Below are 21,865 nucleotides of genomic sequence, written 5' to 3'. Positions count from 1 at the left end.
CAAAGGGTAATCAGAAATATTTGAAATTTCCATTACCAGTGGCCTAGCGTGTAAAAATTTAGTCAATAGACTATGTATTATTCATATAAATACAGTGTACATTTACACACACAAGAGGTATCCATCATAGAATTGCTTACATGCTAGAAAGGACAGTTAAATTCCAAACCACTAATCAGGGATAAAATTTCAAAAAGAATGAAAACTAAAAACATTTACCATCTAACTCCTAGGCCAATGCGTGGTAGATTTTAAAAATTAGAATGTATAAGCACGGGGCATATACTGGATTGCCTCATGTATATATATATATATTTAATCTAAGGTGTACCTGCTGAAGAAGGCTTTGCCTAGCAAATTATTTTATTTGCTAAAAAAAGTCTGAAACCATTGGTCCAGGAGTTAGATGGTAAATGTTTTTATATTTCATTCCTTTCGAAATTTTATCCCTAATAGTGGTTTGGAATTGAACTGTCCTCTCTAGCGTGTAAGGAATCCTATGATTCTTATGTGTTTGCTCAAATGTACATTATATATATATATATATATATATATATATATATATATAATGTATGTATGTATATTTATATATATCATCGTTTAACGTCCGCTTTCCATGTTAGCATGGGTTGGACGATTTTGACTGAGGGCTAGCAAACCAGATGGCTGCACCAGGCTCCTATCTTGATCTGGCAGAGTTTCTACAGCTGGATGCCCTTCCTAACGCCAACCAGGGTAAATCCCAGCTGTTTCCTCTTGAAACGCTTCTGCTTATTCCCTTATTACAATGCAATATGTGGTCACAGTTGCTGCTGTATGTCAGTCGAAATACATTAAAATTGAGAATTTATGGAAATATTATTTGCAGAGTTGTCGTATAATAAAACAGGAAAGTGGACAATTTTTTTGGTGTTATTTATTCTTCGTTACACATGCTTCGTTTGCTAAAAGGAATTATAGTTTTACATGGTAGACAGACATTGAAGATTTTCAAATAAGAAGTTCCTTACATGTCTATCTAACATGTCAATACTTTTAATTCCCATTGGCAATTGAAACAAGTGTAATGGAAAATAAATAATATCAAAAAAAATGTCCACTTTCATATTTTATTTTGTTATATATATAAATTCATATCTCAACATAGTTTTACTTGCCAGCTAATCTTAAGTATTCTGCTTACAGAAAATGCAAATAATATACATTCTTTTGATATTTTTCAGTTACCTGGATTTAAAGAATTAAAAAAAAAAAGAACAAAAATTATTTAAAAAAAGCGAAAAACAATGTACTCCTGGACTGTGACTGAGGTTAACAAGAAGGAAATTTACAAAGTGAAAAAGTAAGTTATTTACTATATAAATAGAAAAATATATGTATAGATATGCATAACATGGTTGCTAAATCAGATTTTTGATGTTAGCAAAAGATAACAATTCCAAATGGATATACTTGAACTGGAATCCAGAGTATTGTGATGAGGGTTTAAAATAATTTTGGAGAAACAGTCAAAAAAATGAAACAAACTTTATACAAATATCACTAATACGGAATCTCGTCATGTAACTATCGACAACTGTTGTTGCTAAAATAGTAAAGGGATTGCATCGGATGTAGTCGTACTATTACAGCAAGAGAGTTGGAAAGAAGGAAACCAAAAAGGATAGTTAACAAGGGGAAGATTCTTTTGAGATCAAATGAATTACAAAAAAAAAAAAAAAAAAAAGGTTTCAAAAAATGTTCAATATCTTACATAAATAATTCAATTGGGAAGGAGGAGGAGAAGAATATTCTGAGACTCTGCAGTTCTGACAACAATAGTAAATTTAGGTAAAATCTGCTGGAGTAGGAAATAGTTAGTCTCAGTAAAGAGACTGAAATACAATGGCAAATTCAAGCTGCTTACTAACTTATTCTATTGATATAATTTCAAAATAATATAAAGAACAGAGCTAGAGGAAAGAAAAATGCAGTTAGGAGCAGACATTTTGGCACCATTTAAATATTTTTCGAAAATTTGAAGTTTTGAAGGCAAGCATTTGAAAATCTAAGGAAGATAATGGAAGTTACTGTTAATGAAAAAAATGAAGATAAAAGCTGCAACTCTTCACCTTAAGTATACTACTGTAGTTGATTGAATAATAATGAAGAAAAATTAAAATTGGAGAAACAGGTAGGGATTTCTTTAAGGTAGGAATCACTCTTAAATTCGTCACAATTTTGTTTTTAAATGATGTCATTAATAAATCTATATGAAGTAAAGAAAAAGAAGAAGAAAAAGCCCAGAGCAAAAACGAAAAATGTCATCAGCAACAGAAATGATATCCTTCACAGGTAATGAAAGGAGATTAAAATAAACTCATGGAAATAATGGGAAGAAAATGAAGAGGTAGAGAAAGTTATTAGGCCAAAACAGATTCAAACCAAAGATGCAGTTTTTTTAAACTGCCATTAATAAATTAAAGAGAGGCTTAATTAAGAGGAGCAGCACCAACAGCAGATTAATTTGACAAGAAAGAGCAGTAAGTCATTTTGGAACTTTTGCCAAAATTATCTAACAGTGAGCACCAAACTAATAAAATCTATTGCCTCAGAAATCTATATTCAATTGGAATTCAACAAGATCTATCTTTTCTAAAGTCAAGATGTAGGAACCTGCTGAGGTTCTGGTACAGAGTTCTCATACAGCTCAAGATTTTCCAGTCCAATGTCTGTTCTACCCGTTGGTGTTGTTGTCAAGTCAAGAGACTTGCTCTGCAAATAATATTCTAAGTGACTCAACTTTGGAGGTAGGCTCATTCGATGCCAGTCCGTTTTCTGAAATCGGTCACTTTTTACAGAGTCAGCAGCATTAATGAAAGTGTCATCGGAGAAGTCCAAAGTAAGCAATTCCACTTGCTCATCGTCAAGCATCTGACCAATACTGGCAAGACTTTCTGTGTCTGAATCATCCATAATATCGGAAGCAGGAGAAGGAATTTTAAGTACAGGACTCCCTTCGGAACCTCTCACGTATTTCGTTGGTGTAATATGTGGTTTATTGACAGTTCCCATTTTCCTTGGTGATGCTGTCTCACTGTTTGAGTTTAAAATCTTTGTATTCTTCGGCTGAGATTCATTTTTTGTTCCCTCATTTATGTTTTTAACGGAGGGGACGTTAGATATTTTACGTTGTTGAAAGCCTTGCATATATGGGTCCATTTCAGCATCTACACGTAAAATGATGCCTTTCAATTTTGATCTACGTATGACTGAAGGAGAACATTCCGACATTTCTGAATTAACTCTTTGTAAATTTGGGCCTGGTTCAGTTTTACTTTTGCCCAACGTCTTAAGTGTGGCTCTCTTTTCAGTCGGTAAAGAGGCTTGCGGTTCATTGCTCTTCAAAAGAGGCGTGCTGTTTGGGTTGTGGCTGTCAGGGCTAAAAACTGATTGCTGACAAAACTGATTTTCGGAAACAAAGTTAAAATTATTAGAATTCTTAACCTTTGATTTGTAACTTGGTAATGAAATATACTCCTCTTCTAAACTTGGAGCATCATAATCCTCTTCAAAGTCAGAGGGGCTAATACTTTCTGATGTGATATTTGGAGATACATAGCTGTTGGTTTCAATAGCTTGCCGATAACTCAAACGCCGAGCCTGCTCTGGAGAGCTGAAAATCACAGATGGGGCTACAAATGATCCTTCAGATTCATCACAGTCATCTTTCAGTTGACTAACACCAGAATCTTGTTCAACAGTAGCAGAAGTGGTAGTTATGGAGAATGTGACCGGTTCCTTGCTAGCACTTTGTTGGTAAGTTGTGGGTGTGGTTAGTATATTCGAACTGTAAGTACACGTGCTAATATGAGTAACCACGGTACCATCTCCGATTTCAGACCCTTTCTCTTGACCAGGAGGTGGAGATGGGGTCTCAGACCCAACTCCGGAACCACGAACACCTAGTTGAAGATGTTTACTTTTCTCAAGCCTCCGCTCATGTATTTCATCACTGATGGATTCAAGATTTCTCAACGCCTCTGCATAAGCAGACTTTGTATTAATAACTTCCGTTTCCAGGCGACTTACTCGATGCTTTTGTTCCTGCAAGAAAAAAACAAAAAACATCACTTAAATTAGGTTCTTATTCACCGGAATACAAAATACAAATTAAATAATTTGAGATAATTTCACATTTTGGCACAAGGCCAGCAATTTCGGGGAAGTGGGTAAATTGATGACATTGATCCCAGGGCTCAACTGGTATGGTCCTTATTTTATTGATCCCAAAAGTATGAAAAGTAAAGTCAACCTCAACAGAATTTGAACTCAGAATGTAAAGATCGATGAAATGCCGCTTAGCATTTTACCCAGCATTCTAACAATTCTGCCAGCTCACTGCCTTATAATTCAAGATAATATCTAAAAACTGCAGGAATCGTTTTATTCCACAAATTCACCAAAACTAGGATTAGATTTTGGTCAAGAAAGCATCAACTAGCAAGTGAGAAAGAATAACACTTTTAATTTAAGCTACCAACTTTAGCTAATAAAATCTAATCTCACCATTCTTTTAGATTATTCTGTCAAGATATTTGATACCACATAACAAGAACCCTTGTAAGGCCCACATCCATAATACTTCCCATCTATCCACCTGTATCAGTTGCTCAATAACTAAGGGAAGCATCATTATTAGAACAGTGAAAAATCACATTATTAAAAAGGTGAAAAATTACAACTTCGAGCCTCTACACAGTAACCCAACCTACTAGAAATAACAACCAAATCATCTGTTCACACTCTAGTGCAGTGCTTTTCAACCTTTTTGCTGGAGTGGAACCCCAAGGAAACATTCCACTGGCTCGAGGAACCCCTATGCAATAATTTAATAGTCTTATGCACACATATCTGCACAGGAGAATTAAAAATTACTGTCGATTTTAGCATTTTTGTAACTTCTTGCAGAACCCCTGGGCTGTACTGGCGGAACCCTAAGGTTCCGCGGAACCCTGGTTGAAAACCACTGCTCTAGTGTCTTGAAAAAAAGATAAAAGAGCTGGCACAATGTAATTCTAGATATACGAATGGAGGAAATGGTCAGAACTGGAACACCTTTGATCACAGATCTGCTCAATAAAGGTTGACATAGGATCAAACAACACTCTGACTTGTATGATTGGTTATCAGGAAGCAGTTTTATGTCTTAGATCCTTAATTCGACAATGAATGATGCTACTCATGGTGATGCAGATGTTGTAGTTTGTCATGCTGAGTCTACAAATAGTTAAATATTCCCCGCTTTCCACAGATCTCTTCTGCTGTTTGAAATAGTCTTGGAAATAACTTGAATAACACAAAATGTGGAAAAGTGTATGTGTGCATTTGTGTGTGTGTATATATATATATATATATATATATATATTGAACACTTGACATATCTTATGCCACCAGTGTTGCTGCTAATAACCTAGCCACTTTACAAACTAATATCAGCCATTTACCATATAACTGGATTTTCTCAACTATTAATTCTGCTTTTTAACCATCCTTTTACCATTCTTTACAAACTTACATTCATATACACTAAAGATCTTTAAATATAAAAAAAAATTAATTTTTTAATTTATTAGTTCAATTAATAGTATTTTAATTAATATTTCATAACATTTAAAACCAAAATACTTACATCCATCACTTGATTGAATTTTACTTTCATTTCAAAATAAGGCCTGCAGAAGAAAATAAAAAACAGCTTTAAGTTAGCAAAAAAGGGTATGTGAAGCATCTACCATTCATTAAAACTCGACAGCAATAAGAAAATTCTCTACAAAAATTTACAAAATTATACAAAATGTTTTGTTGTTGATACCCCATTTCAGTCATCAACAATGAAGTTGTGGCTGCAATCACACATTACATTTAAGGAGGAATGTACACTGATATAATATCTCTAAGGATAATCAATGCTGTTGGTATAAAGTCTGACCAATGGCTGATTAAAATATTATATGCAAATTAGAATGGCAGTTAATGATATATCTTGCTATGTATACAGTGATTTAGATTCAAAGTTCAATAGGTAGCAATTATTTCAAAACAGAAGATTCCCAATTATATTTCTGATTACTTAAGAGAATACTAGCATGTTTTCACACAATCTCAATCACCACAGCTAATGGTCTCAAATAAACAGCTGTACAGTTATCGACATTATACATATCTGATGCATTCTGAATAATGCTGCATTCTATATAAGTATACTAGTAACAGTATTCAGCCTTGCTTGGGTTTATAGAAATTATCAGACAACACTACATGGCCTTTGACCATCTTAAATAGATATTCTCCATAACAAAGTTTGGGCTCCTGAAGTGAAACAATGTGGCCGACAACTTGTAATGTACATGCATGTTAAAATTTCTGGCTAGTAAATGATTAGAAAATGTGAAGAAACAGTGAGATTTGGAAAGTTTAATGAGAAAAGAAAAGGTCCATTTTAATCCTTACAACAATTCATTTGTTGTTTTTGTTGCACAAGATACATTAACCAACCCAGCTGTACTTGATCAAAAATGCTATTCTTCCCATTAGACTCAGTTGACTAGAACATGAAGCAAAAAAGTTTGCTTCCCAACCACATGATTCTGGGTTCAGTCCCACTGCATAACACCTTAGGCAAGTGTCTTTCTGCTATAGCTTTGGGCCAACCAAAGCTTTGTGGGTGGATCATAGTAGGCAGAAACTGAGAGAAGCCTAAACAGGGTATAGAAACCAAAGACTTCGGATAAAACAATTAGGTCAGACTCAAGGATACTTTGGGGACTCGTGGAGAGATGTACTGTTGTAATTTCATCCATCCTTTATGTTCAAAGGACTTCGTTCAGACATTATGAAGAGATGATGGGGATAACAATGATATTGGAGATGGTAGCTGTATTTAAGTTTATTTTCACTACATCATTATTCCAAATAATTAATAAAAGAAAATGGTGAAGCAGAAGCATCAAAAGAGGCTGCAGTCCATGGTAAACCAAAGCCTTGGTGAGTGGATTTGGTAGATGGAGACTGTGTGTGTGTGTGTGTGTGTGTGTGTGTCTTCCTCTCTCTCCCTCTATCTCTTTATTTTGACATCACAGAATCACCATCCAACACTGTCTCCCATTTCTAGTTTTCTGTGAAAATTTATCTAGCCATGGGGAAGTATTACTTTGCTTGGAAACAGGAAGTGCATCCAGCCATAGAAAAAAAATCTGCCTCAGTTTGGTCCATGCAAGCATGGAAAAGTGAACATTAAAACAAGGACGATCATGGTGATGATGATGATGATGACATCACTTAGGTATATTTCACAAATACTTATCTTATTATACATGTAATAACAGTTGCTAAGAAAAGCTTCCAGATTATAAAACTGAGATAATATGATGAATGCAAAAGCCTCTTGAGATCAAAACTGTTTCTTAAAGACTACAAAAGATTATACTTACAGACACAGTTGATTGTGAGAAAACTGACAGCCTTCCAGATGTTATTTATTAGTACAAACACAAAGGGAGACGACTTATTTTATTGAAGACATAATAATACAGTGTAATATAGTAATTTGCTATTGTTGTGCTTATGGTGGTAACATACAAATATCTACTTTTATAGATGACAGAGAAAAAGGACAGAGGACAGAAATATATAAATACTCACTTGGACTTGCTGATGGAGCGTTTTAAGTCTTTCTGAAGCTGCTGAACACATTCCTCAGCTTCTTTGAAGATTTTTGTAGTTCTTTCATGATACTGTTCACTTTCAATTCTTTCTTTCTCAGCTTCGTTCACCTGAGATCAAATAAAGATATCGTAATTTAAGAGTAAGCAGCAGAAAATAAGATCAATGACGTGGAACCGTTGGCCTCAACAATGACAAATCAGGGGTTTGATCAAACAAACTACCTGCTCGTTGAATTATTATGTAGGTGGCTGAGTATTCCACAGGCATACGTTCCATTAGCAATTCTCAAATAGAATCAATGTGACACAGTATGTGACAAAACTATACCATTGAATTACGGGTATAATCTGACGAACTTCCACATAGTTTCCATTAACTGAATTTCACTTACAAGATTTGGCTGAGCTGAGGCTACAATAAATGACACTTGCCCAAGATGCCATGCAGTGAGATTGGACCTCTGAGACCCTCTGATTGGGAAGCAAACTTCTTTATCCTTTGACCCTGTTGCATTCACTGACACAATATAAAATTTGGCCACATTGGCAAGATCTTTCATTTGTTTTGATCATTAGACTGTGGCCATGCTGGGGCACAACTTTGAAGAATTTTTAGTTGAATGAATCAACCTCCTGTACATTTTTTTTAAAGCCTGGTACTTATTCTATTGGTCGATTTTGCTGAGCCACTAAATTACAGGGATGTAAACAAACCTACACCAGTTGTCAAGTGTGGTGGGGGAGACAAAAAACACACACACACAGACATATGACAGACTTCTTTCAGTTTCTGTCTACCAAATCCACTCACAAGGCTTTGGTTGGTCTGAGCCAATAATGGAAGACACTTGCCCAAGGTGCCACACGGTAGGACTGAATCTGAAACCATGAGGTTCGGAACAAGTATCTTACCACACAGCCACTCCTGTGCCTATGAAAATCAATTAAAATAGTTTGATTCTTAACAATTCTGAAGAATATGCCAGTGGTACTATTACCCCTATTCCATTTCATGTCAAAGTCAATTTGTCATCATCTGGATTAAACAATATAGAAGTAAAAAAATGGCTATGTTTCTCATTAGTACCTATTATTCTGTGATTTCTACTTCTTTGCCTCTAAAATCAATTATTTCAACCATTAGTCTGACACATATTGAATGTTAATCTATTGATTTCTTCAGTTCAACTCCAGCTTTTTGTGTTTGTTATTTTTTAAAACAGAGTTTGACTTATTTATTACATTTAAATTATCTAAGGACACTAAATTATCTGAATTTCTTTCACAAAACACTGAATCTACAACTAGAGCAAAGAACAACACAAATGTTGGAATATAAGAAGATATCTTTAGAATGATGTGCGACTAATTAAGATGTGCTTTTGCAATAATAATGGCAATAAATTTAATCATTCATTTTAAAAATTGATTTCACAAGAAAATTTGAACCAGTATTTCAAAAGCTTGATTAACGTTGTGATGAATAAAATTCAACTTGAAACATTTTTTTTACTCAAACAAGTTAACCTAAACATCATCATCATCGTTTAACATCCGTTTTCCATGCTAGCATGGGTTGGACGGTTCGACTGGGGTCTGGGAAGCCAGGAGGCTGCATCAGGCTCCAGTCTGATCTGGCAGTGTTTCTACAGCTGGATGCCCTTCCTAATGCCAACCACTCCATCCATGAGTGTAGTGGGTGCTTTTTATGTGCCAGGGAGGGCTGGCAACGGCCACAATTGGTTGGTGGTTTTTACGTGTCACCGACACGGAAGCCAGTCAAGGCGACGCTGGCATCGGCCACGTACGGATGGTGCTTTTAACTGCCACCGGCACAGGTGCTAGGGGAGGCTGGCAACGGCCACGAACGGTTGGTGCTTTATTGACACTGATAAGATGGAAGACATTCCTTATGGTTATGATCTAAAATTCTAACACAGTCAGGATTTCATCTCAAAGCCATGCGGAATTCAACAAACGATTACAAAGCCTTTAGCCCAACACTGAACTACTTACACTACTATTTTTATAAAGCTTTTAAAATGCTGTAAACAACAAATTTATAGACATATCAAACTTATCTTTACAATCTAGGATTCACAAATGGACCCTGAAATACAGTGTTTGAACAAAATCAACTGAATAAAAGAAAAGTTAAAAATAAATCTCTCTTCACCTTCATGGTTGCATGATTAAGCATTTCCTGCCATGCCGGATCAGAAGGTTGGTCTCGTTTCATATAGCCTTGTTCTGCGAGATGCACCATCTCTTTGGCAGCTTCGTGCATGCTGCATGCTCTTTCGTAACGAACAGCAGCTTTTTGAGTCTCAATATGAGCCTATAAAATGGAACATAATTCAGTTTTCAGATCACTAAAATATAAAATACAATGGATTAATAAAAGGCTGTCAATTAAAAATAAATAAAACAAAGCAATTTGCAAATGTTACTGACTTCCAACTGATTTATTATTATTTTTTATGTAAAATTATGACTAATGAATGACAAGGTTACATTTTCACAAAGTTGCAAGGGAGACAGATAAAGTACCCTTGCTTATTGTACAAGAGCCTCAGTTATTCAAGTTTCATAAACTTTGCAGAGTTTTGAGCTAATGAGGAAAGTTATATTATAGCAAGGAAGGGGGTCAGTTTAGTGTTTATCTCTCTATATATAAACGGCAAAATGTCTGCATGTGTGTGTGTGTGCGTGCGTGCATGTCCTTTATACAAATCCACAATTTTTCAGTGAGAGGGCTCGCACTTTCTATGGTCATTCAAAACCGTACAAGGGTGGTCGTGCACATCTTTACATTTCCCCAGTCACCCCGCAAAGCCATTAAAAAAATCAATAGAAGTGACTTTTTTGTGAATTTTCTATCCAAAACCCAATCAAAATGCCCGAAACTTTATACGCCAATTGAATGCCAGCTAGCTGTATGTGATTGGTCGGAGATTTGGACAGTACTCGCGTGTATGTGCGCACGCACGCAGCTGTATATGCATGCACTAGCACTATGACCCAGCATTGCCGGGTCATAGTACTAGTATCAGATAAAATAGTGTACTTGGTGTAAAGGGTGCTATTTTATGCAGCTTAAATTTTTTTGTATTTTGTGGTAGAGAAACTGGAGTCACAGGCTACGAAAAAAAAAATACAGATATCTAGGAATATCAAAATGTTGAATTTTAAATGTAAATTCAAGAAAATTGGAAAGTGTTTCATTTTTGGCTTGGTTTTTACTGCTTGATGCTCTTCCTAAAGCCAACCACTTCACAGAATGCATGAGGTGGGTTTTACATGGCACCATATACTTTAATATAATATTCATATACACTTTTCCATACATCACAATGCTTTAGCATTATGATATATGGAAAAAAAGGATTTTAGTCAGATTCACTATAATTGCTGTATAAAAAAATACACTGAAAATATACACAAATTCTAAACAAAAACAAAAAGTAATTCTAAAAGTGATGTTAGAATTTTACTGGTGCAGCTTGTAAAAGTCCACCTGCAATAAGGCGAACGTTATGAAAATCTCACATTTTTTTCTAGAAAATCAATTTGTTTTGATAATGATAGTATAATTAAATAAGTTTAAACTCATGGTTGTGTCAAAAGTATTTATCATATAAGCATGATTTTTTGATTTTTTGAAAAGTCTAATTTTTACTTCTAGATCATTTCAATGTGTTAGTAAAATAGAAACAACCTTGATGTGCATGTATGTGTGTGTGTGTATGTGTGTATATATATATGTGTGTGTGTGTGTGTGTACAATGGGCTTCTTTCCATTTCCATCTACCAAATCCACTTGCAAGACTTTGGTCAGCTTGCAGTGGGACTGAACCCCAAAACTTGTAGCTGGAAAGTTAACTTCTTAACTACACAGCCATGGCTGCATCTACGTCTGCAACCAAAATTGGTGCAAGCCTGGCTGAGTGCTTAAGAGATTAACTTTGCAATCATATAATTCTTGATACAATTCCACCAGTGGAATTGTATCAAGTGTCTCCTGCCTTAGTCTTAAGTTGTTCCAAGCCCCATGAGTGAAAGTGAGTAGACTGAACTTGTGTGGAAGCCCATCAAATGAACTGTAGCAGTTCATTGGTAGTAGACTGGGTACCTTTAACAGAGACCAGTCTATTGCTAGCATTTGGATCAGGTCTCCAGCCTGAGAACAACTTATGAATTGTGGATACTTACCCCACTTCTCACCAGCCTTGGAGGCCTTGCAAAATTGTCAGAGGCACTGCCATTCCTCCTCTGACTATGCTATTAAAATAAATATAAAGGAATCCAAAGCCTATAGCTCACTCCTTCCACTATTTTTTATAGTGTGTGTATGTGTGCATAAGTGCATGTCTGCATATGTGTGTATCTATGTACATGCAAGTATGTGTGTGTGCATGCATCAAAAATCATTAATGAAAAAATCATTAAACTGACCTCTTTTGCCCTCATCCTTGCATCATAATATGGTCGAGCTTTATCAATGCATGCACCCAGCTTTTTAGACATTGCATTAAGTTTCTGTGTCGACTCAGAGAGTTCTTGTCGGAATGCTGCCCGAGCATCCTGGAATTTAAGAAGAGAAAAATTTATTCTTTAAAGTTGGTTGATAAGTTAAAAGAAAAAGAAAATCCAAGAGACATTGAACAGTATTAAAAAGTAGAAGACACTTGCCCAAGGTGCCATGCAGTAGGACTGAACCCGGAACCATGTAGTTCGTAAGCAAGCTACTTACCACACAGCCACTCCTGCACCTATTTGTACAAATTTATAATATGTAGGAGTACATGTTTGATCTCATGTGGCAAAACAGAAAATAAATATTTTGAAGACTATGTAGAGACAATTCTCTCTCTCTCTCTCATATACATAACGATTAACATGAATGACATTCAATTACCTATCTACCACAACTTTTACTAAAGAAATTCTATTAAACACTGAACTGGGAAAATGTTCAGGGTGACAACTGACTTGGACTTATTGTATGTGAATCTTCCTCTAACCAAACTACATTTTGCTGATACCAACACAGACAACCAATGCTGGTGTGTTTATGTCCCCGTAACTTAGTGGTTCAGCAAAAGAGACCGACAGAATAAGTACTAGTCTTACAAAGAATAAAGTCCTGGGGTCGATTTGCTCGACTAAAAGGTGGTGCTCCAGCATGGCCACAGTCAAATAACTGAAACAAGTAAAAGAACCATTTGAGGCTGTTCAGTCTCACACAGTTTATTAGGACATAGCTCATCATTGGCCTGTATTCGAAATGTCCATAGTGTAGGTTTTGTAAAGGTGCGTGGTTTAGTGGTTAGTGTATTCGGCTCACAATCATAAGGTCATGAGTTCAATTCCCAACGGCACAATGTGTCCTTGAGCAAGACACTTTATTTCACATTGCTCCAGTCCATGCAGCTGGCAAAAATCAGTTGCATGTGTAGTTCAGTGGGCAACCTTGTTGTGTTCGGTGTGTCCCGCTGAATCTTCTGTTAAGGGTACATGTGTCTGTGGAGTATTCAGCCACTTGCAAGTTAATTTTATGAGCAGGCTGTTCTGCTGATTGAATCAACTGGAACACCCGATGTCATAACTAACAGTGTCCAGCCAGTACAATTCAAAAATAGTTTTAAAAGTAAAGTGAAAAAATCATGTTGGTTCTCACAAAGAATATTCTTCTGAGTTCCCTCAAAGCTTGATCTTTTCTATGAGTCTGCCTACCACCGTAATTGTGTACGCATTAAACAGCTAAATCAATCAAAGGAGTGAATATTTCACTCTCACTTCAAACATTCCATCACTTTCTTAAATTTTGACAACAACTGGTCACCACAAGAAGCAACAGAATTGTTTGAATCAATCCCTTGTACATGAAAAAATGCCAAAACAAAAGGATAACAACCTAAGGTGATAACGGCAAGCTTTGATTTTAGCAATGTTTACTCATGAGAAAAAGTATATAATACAGGATACACATAAGTATATACAATAATTAATATAAGTATATACTTAAGTAAATAGAACACAATTATACATAAGAGATGGTATGTAATATTTCATTGGCTCAAATTACACATCTTAACATCTTTTACAAAAGTTCTTGCTTTTATTGATATATATATATATGTATAAATAAACTTGGATATATATATATATATATACATACACACTTGGTGATACATAGACAGACAAACAGATAGACAGATATGACTCTTAATCCAAAGACTAGGAAGACAAGTCATGCAATAGAGAACTCAATAATATATTTTCCAACGTATAGAAAATAAACATTTTATCTTTCATAGACCCATCCGTAGATATCAACATTTCAAGTCTAATGACTTTCGTCAGGCACCAATATGGGAAGTAGTGAGATAAAATCATTCTCACACACACGCAATCAGAAGATAAACACAAAAAGAAATATGAAAAAAAAAATCAATAACCACTGAAAATGAAAACACTAAAAATCAATTTAAACCAGAAATTTCAACCAAAATGCTATGCTCAATAATCAACTCAACCAATATTAAAACCCACTGCTACCTCTAGATCAGTGCTTCTCAAACTATCTGATATGGTGTACTGGCAGTTTTTTTCCCGTGTGCCAGGGGCCAGTAATATTTCTTAATAATATTAATTTATACCATAAACAATATATATAATTACGGAGATGTACTTGCATAGCAAGTGACTTGATCTGAGATCGTGTGCCGGAACGAAAACAATTGCAGCGTGGAAGGTGTTTATAAGCCATTTAAGAAACACACAAAAACCGTTAGATTCACTTCAACATTTAAATTTAATTTGTCAAAATATTTTCGTCGCTTTGACAAATATTTTGACAAATTAAATTTAAATGTTGAAGTGAATCTAATGGTTTTGTGTGTTTCTTAAATGGCTTATAAACACCTTCCACGCTGCAATTGTTAATATATATAATGAATATAATAAAAGTTGACGATTTTTTTTATCTTATATTTATTTTGTAAACAAATAATACAATATTACATAAGCATTTTATAATGTTTCTTTCTTTTCTGGAAACTTGCTGCACACCAACAGCTGATGGCCCATGGACCACCACTGTGGGTAGCACAGCTCTAGACTGCTTTTTGTTTGTTTTTTAGAATTGTAGGTTTTCCATTTTCACTTGTTATTTTTGTTTTCTTTTTCCTGTATTTATTTTCAGTTAGGATCATGGTGTGTGTGTGTGTGTGTGTGTGTGTGATATCATAACGCCCTCATTATTTTTACATATACTTTTTCCATGCTGGCATGGGTTGGTATTCTACAGCTGGATGTCATTCAACCCTTACCTGTTTTTCAAATCAGGAATTTATATTCCAGTGGTCATCCTACATCAAAAGCACGAAACTACAGAACATATTTATGAGAGATTTAATCATAGCATCACCAATCACCTTAACATGTGCCATGTGAAGACACATGGACATTAAACACACACATTACACACTGTTTCATTTTTCTTTTAATGTCTCCTTTCCCATGCCTGCATGGAGGGGTGGGCTGGGGTAGATATGACTTCACCAAGGCAGAATTTTCTCTGGCCAGACACCCTTCCTGATATCAACCTGCACCTGTTTTGAAACGAGGTAACAGTTTTCCTGTTAATCAAACAGTAAACAATCCAGGCATGCTTTCACGGAGGACTGCAAACAAAGACACTTTGGCTGAACAACGATGCTTTTGTTCACTATCAGTGTGCACAAGTCAAAACCTGTTAAGATGATCAGGTATGCTTCCATGCTGGACTGCTAACAAACAGGGTTTCTATGAGCAAAGAGGATTGTTTAACAAACAGTATACACACGCCCCCCCCCCACACACACATGCCCCCTCCCCCCACATATATATCATCATCCATCACTACTGTTTTAGTGTTCACCTCTTCCGTGCTTGCATGTGTCCGATGGAATTCACTGAGGCAGATTTTCTATGACAAAGATGTTTCCATTGGCAACCCTCACCTGTTTCCAATCAAGGCAATCTTTCCCCATAGCAGAACATTTTCATGTAAGATTGGAAACAAGACACCACTAGTATGATGGTGACACTCATTTTCAAATATCACAGGATATCAAGACAAGGAGACACACACACACAATGAAAATTTGAAGGAAATGTTCTTTCATTTAATAGATCACCATTTTCCTCCAGGATATAAGTATAAAAAAATATATATTGAATAAGAACTGTGTTATGGTTAGCTATTCAGCTCGCAAAAATTTTAGGTGCTATACAAAGATTGAATAGGAGAGAGATGCAAATAGTTACCCAACAAAGATCATGCAACTTTAGAATTCACGAGAACTGTCCACTCGATGGCAACTGCCTGGCACAGTTAATAATATACAGTGCAAAGGCTGAATCAAACAGCAGTGATCAGTGATTAATGAAAGAACATAAGGATATGTGTTTGCTTCAAATTTACATTTTCATATTTCAAAACATATTCAGACAATGGATATTGAAAAGAAAACCAGGCTTGGTTTACAGCTGATGATCGGAAACAAGCAACTTTAAGTACTGAAAATCAGAGCTTTTCAGTTATAATATACAAAGAAGGTGAAAAAATGCACTGGGAGTATTTCACATGGTTTATTTTTAAAGGCTAAACTGATTTCACAGATTTTTCTGATTTTCAAAAGTTAAGATAGAAAGAGGTGGGACTATACCACACTGTCTTGCTTCTGACAGGAATTTGAAAATTCACTTGTTTTTATGGAGAGAACATAGCTCAAATTAGTGTCTGTTTAGGACACAATTTGATTGGCAGAGGATGGTCGTGTATTTGGCTTTGAAATTTTTGTAAGACCCAACCCCACTACAATGTTAAGGCTGAATGAATGTATCTAGTGATAGTCACAAAAAAATCAAAGCTCTCTAAATTTAATATGTCAAGTGGACAAATTAAATTTAGAGAGCTTTGATTTTTTTTGTGACTATCACTAAACACATTCACTCAGCCTTAACTTTCAGAGCAAAAAATATTGTCACATTGTAGTGGAGGTGGGGGTCTTACAAAAATTATTATTATTAAGGCTACAGGCTGGCAGAACTGTTAGCATGCTGGACAAAATGTTTAGCAGGATTTTTTCCAGTTTCACATTTGAGGTTGACTTTGCTTTTCATCCTTTCAGGGTTGATGAAATAAGCACCTGCTGAAGTACTGGGATTGATGTAATCAACTAGCCCCCACTCCCATCAAATTTCAGACTGTGTACCTTAGAAAAGATTGTAATCTATTAGTCCTTTCCCCAAAAATTTCAGGCCTTGAGCCTTTAGTAGAAAGGATTATTATTATTAATAATATTATTATAGACAGCGCACAGTACACAAGACCATGAGATAGTTGATTGAAGATATTGTGTCTACTGAGGTTCGTACTGTTTGTCAAGTCACAACAAGGACCTCAGACAGTGAGTACTTTATGCAATATGCATGCAGTTCCAAGTAATGCCAACTTTTGCAATAGACCTAGATTGTTTGTAGGGCATTTCTAAAGTTTCAAATGTTTTTCAGGCAAGCTGGCAGAATCGTTAGCATGCTGGGCAAAATGCTTAGTGGCATTTCATCTGTCTTTATGTTCCAAGTTCAAGTTCTGCCAAGGTCGTCTTTGCCTTTCATTCTTTTGGGGTCAATAAATTAAGTACCAGTTGAGTACTGGGGTTGACGCAATCAACTAGCCCCCTCCCCCAAAACGTCAGGCCTTGTGCCTATTATTATTATTATTATTATTATTAAGGTGGTGAGCTGGCAGAATCATTTGCACGCCAGACAAAATGCTTGGTGGCATTTCATTTGTCAAATGCTGCCAAGGTCAACTTTGCCTTTTATCCTTTCGGTGGGTTGTTGTATTAAGTAAGGCTATGCTTTACTGATACGGTCATAACAAGAAACATTATACTGTTCAGAGTGTCACAACATACTCTACAGCAGTGGTTCTCAACCTGAGTCCATATGGCTCCCGAGGGTTCATGTGACAAAATAGTAAATTGGGGAAACAAAATAGTATTTTAAGAGACCCCTGAAAAAATTTTGCTTCAGATGTATGTATTGCAAGACACAGCTTGGTTTCTTTCTTTAACATTTTACATAGGCACAGGAGTGGCTGTGTGGTAAGTAGCTTGCTAACCAACCACATGGTTCTGGGTTCAGTCCCACTGCATGGCATCTTGGGCAAGTGTCTTCTACTATAGCCTCGGGCTGACCAAAGCCTTGTGAGTGGATTTGGTAGACGGAAACGAAAAGAAGCCCATCGTATATATGTGTGTGTGTATATATATATATATATTATATATATATATGTGTGTATGTGTGTGTGTGTGTGTGTGTGTATGTTTGTGCGCCTGTGTTTGTCCCCCCCCAACATTGCTTGACAACCGATGCTGGTGTGTTTATGTCCCTGTAACTTAGTGGTTCAGCAAAAGAGACCAACAGAATAAGTACTAGGCTTACAAAGAATAAGTCCTGGGGTCGATTTGCTCGACTGAAGGCGGCGCTCCAGCATGGCCACAAGTAAAAGAGTAAAGTTCAACCTACACAAGTTAATGTGTGGAAAAGAAAATAGAATTTTGAAAGAAGCATCTATAAAACTAGTTTTTAAACATCAAATGGCTAGTGGGGGTCCACCAGAATGAAATAGTAACGAAAGGAGTCCAGAGATAAGAATGGTTGAGAGCCCCCTACTCTACAGGATACATCACCGCATGTTCAGTGTGCAGTAAGATGATCAAAACTTTTCTCAAACCACACTCTACTGTCTCAAAATAAGAGGTACATATTTTATAATATATCTGAGATGCAGTATATTGAAAGTAAAAAGACAAAAAAACTGGATAATCACAGGTAGAATATCTTTGCACCTAAGTTTACTGGCTCAGGACTGACCTAGGGCTAAACAGCATCAGCCACAACCTACTTGACCACGAAATAAGTCTATATCCTGGAGCGTGAATCTTTAGTATTTTATTGAGGTTATTAATAACTAGTTAAAGGCATGAAAGTTAAGTAATATAAAATATGGGATTCCTAGAATTTAAGTCTCACTGTAACCATTGTCTGAGGTTGTTTTTTTTTTGTTTTTTGTGTGTGTCTGTTCTTTGTATAGATAAGTTAGTCAAAAAAACCCCACCACTTCAGTGCTTATTACTTTATGGTAAATGGATCAGCCTTTGAAAGCAATAACCATGTGACTCTCCTACAATAAACAATGAAGTTTTAGTTTACAGCAGAAGCATGTATCTCCGGTTAGCACTGAGAAATAATTGTAAAAAAGATAATTAAAAAAAAGAAAAAGAAAAGAAAAAAACTTAAACAGAAAAAAGAAAAATGGGTTTTAAAATGGCTAACATCCAAACAGGTTGAATTCGATAATTAACTTAGTATTAACATATTTGAAACACCACCAAAATGCTTAACTAAAAATAACAAAATAAACCGAAGAAATAAAAATGGTAGAAAATCTATATATATAAAAGAGAGGTTGTGTGTCTGTCTCCTACAATTTAGATTCCTAACTACTCCCACATTTTGCGGTGCAGTTTAACCAAAACCGGGTATCTTATAGTTGTGATTCATATCGAGCCCTTCTGGGTATTAGCGCGCGTCTACGATCAGTCTACGATTTAAAAAAAATTTACCATCGTTGTTTTCCCTTTTAATGCATTTTTTCGCTATTATATAAGGGAAGTAACTCTCTAAAAATGTCTACGATGAGTCAACGATTTTTAAAAAATTTACCATCATTTTTTTTCCATTTTTAATGCTATTTTTTGGCTATAACTCTCTAAAAATGCTTATATAGTTATTTCCCTTACAAACCCGAGCAATGCCGGGCGATACTGCTAGTTACTAATATTACTTTAATATTCGGTGACGAGCTGGCAGGATCATTAAGCCTGACGGACAAAGTGCTTAACGGCATTTCATCTACATTATTTACATTCAACAGATATTTGTCCTCATCTTGTTTGTTGTTAACACAACGTTTCGGCTGATACGCCCTCCAAGCCTTCTTCAGGTGTCTTGGTGAAATTTCGAACCTGGGTTCTCATTTCTAAGGTAGGAATGGCTGGAGGGTATATCAGCCGAAACGTTGTGTTAACAACAAACAAGATGAGGACAAATATCCGTCGAATGTAAATAATGTACATAATTCCTCATCTCTTAAATATAGAACGGCATTCTATCTGTCTTTACATTCTGATATTGAAATTCCACCAAGGTCGACTTTGCCTTTCATCCTTTCAGGGTTACTCATTTACTTGTTTCAGTCATTTGACTGTGGCCATGCTGGAGCATCGCCTTTAGTCAAAGAAATCGACCACAGGACTTATTCTATCGATCTCTTTTGTCGAACTGGTAAGTGACAGGGATGTAAACACCAGCATCAATCATCAAGCAATGTTGGGCGACAAACAGACACACACACACACACACACATATATATATATATATATATATATATACACGCAAACACATATATATACAACGGGCTTCTTTCAGTTTCCGTCTACCAAATCCACTCACAAGGTTTTAGTCGGCCTGAAGCTATAGTAGAAGACACTTGCCCAAGGTGCCATGCAGTGGGACTGAACCCGGAACCATGTGGTTGGTAAGCAAGCTACTTACCACACAGCGACTCCTGTGCCTATAACTTACCACACAGCCACTCCCATGCCTATAGTTAATAAGATAAGTATTAGTAGAACACTGGGGCTCATGCAATTGGCTTGCTCCACCTCTCCCAAAATTTGAAACCAATATTACTTAAATCATTTGCAAGTATGTTAGACAAATCTGAAAATGTTTCATTCTTATTATGATCACATCAACCAAGAACAATCCTACACTGGAGTATGATGAGGTAATAAATTAATCTCTTCCTCAATGCATAATTATTTCTAATTAGAATGTTGATATCACATTCCAGAATTAATTGTATATGCATGAATTCAATTCTTGCTTTTCATGTGGATGAGGTTTGCGAGTTATGAATTTGAAATCTATATAGTTAACAGTGTACACAAACAATAGAAGACAAACTAACCCTTTTCTGTTTGATATAAAATACCAGTCATATATTAGGGATTGATTCAAACAATTGTATCTTTTTTTATATATAAATCTATGGTCCCATGGCACAAAGGATATTATTCTTATGATTATTTCAAGGGTAGGGAATGGTGTGAATTGATGTCGATTTATTTAATGAATGTTTACTGACTGAGTTTCTACAATAATTTTGGAAACATTAGGCATAGGAGTGGCTGTGTGGTAAGTAGCTTGCTAACGAACTACATGGTTCCGGGTTCAGTCCCACTGCGTGGCACCATGGGCAAGTGCCTTCTACTATAGCCTCGGGCTGACCAAAGTCTTGTGAGTGGATTTAGTAGACGGAAACTGAAAGATGACCGTCATGTATATATATATATATATGTGTGTGTGTGTCTGTGTTTGTCCCCCCAACATCGCTTGACAACTGATGCTGGTTTGTTTACGTCCCTGTAACTTAGTGGTTTGGCAAAAAAGACCAATACAATAAGTACTAGGCTTACAAAGAATAAGTCCTGGGGGTTAATTTGGTGGAGTAAAAGCAGTGCTCCGCCATGGCCACAGTCAAATGACTGAAACAAGTAAAAGATTAAAAGAGTAGTATATATCAGCAAGCTGACAGAATCATTAGCATGCCAAGCAAAATGTTTAGCAGCATTTTGTCCGTCTTTACATCCTGAATTCAAATTCTGCCAAGTCAGACTTTTGTAGTTGATAAACGTGTGTAACGGTGAAGATGATACTGAAAAGAAATTTTCCCAACATCCTGTTCTGATTAATAATAACTCTGCAAACAAGATTTCTAGAATTTTCAACTCTAATGTGTACCTCACATAAATATAACAACTACACACGGATTTGGAATATTGGAATAAGTATATGTGCTTCAAGAGGACACAGCTTGGATTTTAACCCTACATAAATATAATATGTTACTAGCAGTATCGTCCGGCGTTGCTTGGTTTTGTAAGGGAAATAACTATATAAGCATTTTTAGAGAGTTATAGCCAAAAAAATGCATTAAAAATGGGAAAAAAATGATGGTAAATTTTTTTTTAAATCGT

At 35.8% G+C, this 21,865-nt stretch overlaps 1 protein-coding gene across 1 annotated transcript in view; it reads right to left on the bottom strand.

Moving 5' to 3' along the window:
- Positions 1–641: 641 nt before the first annotated feature.
- The window catches only part of LOC115220940, a 50,317-nt gene continuing 29,093 nt past the window's right edge, over positions 642–21,865 (bottom strand). The window contains exons 3-7 of the mRNA XM_029791148.2: positions 12,162–12,290; positions 9,883–10,044; positions 7,684–7,814; positions 5,672–5,714; positions 642–4,086 (exon numbers count right to left, since the gene is read on the bottom strand). Of these exons, the coding sequence (XP_029647008.1) occupies positions 2,641–4,086; positions 5,672–5,714; positions 7,684–7,814; positions 9,883–10,044; positions 12,162–12,290 (1,911 nt within the window). The 3' untranslated portion in view covers positions 642–2,640. The remainder of the gene's footprint in view (positions 4,087–5,671; positions 5,715–7,683; positions 7,815–9,882; positions 10,045–12,161; positions 12,291–21,865) is intronic.

Source organism: Octopus sinensis, linkage group LG17 (genome assembly GCF_006345805.1).
Source record: "Octopus sinensis linkage group LG17, ASM634580v1, whole genome shotgun sequence".
In the NCBI taxonomy this organism is placed as follows: Eukaryota; Metazoa; Mollusca; class Cephalopoda; order Octopoda; family Octopodidae; genus Octopus; species Octopus sinensis.
Note: the sequence above shows the minus strand (reverse complement) of the source record. Positions and strands in the feature narration are given on the sequence as shown.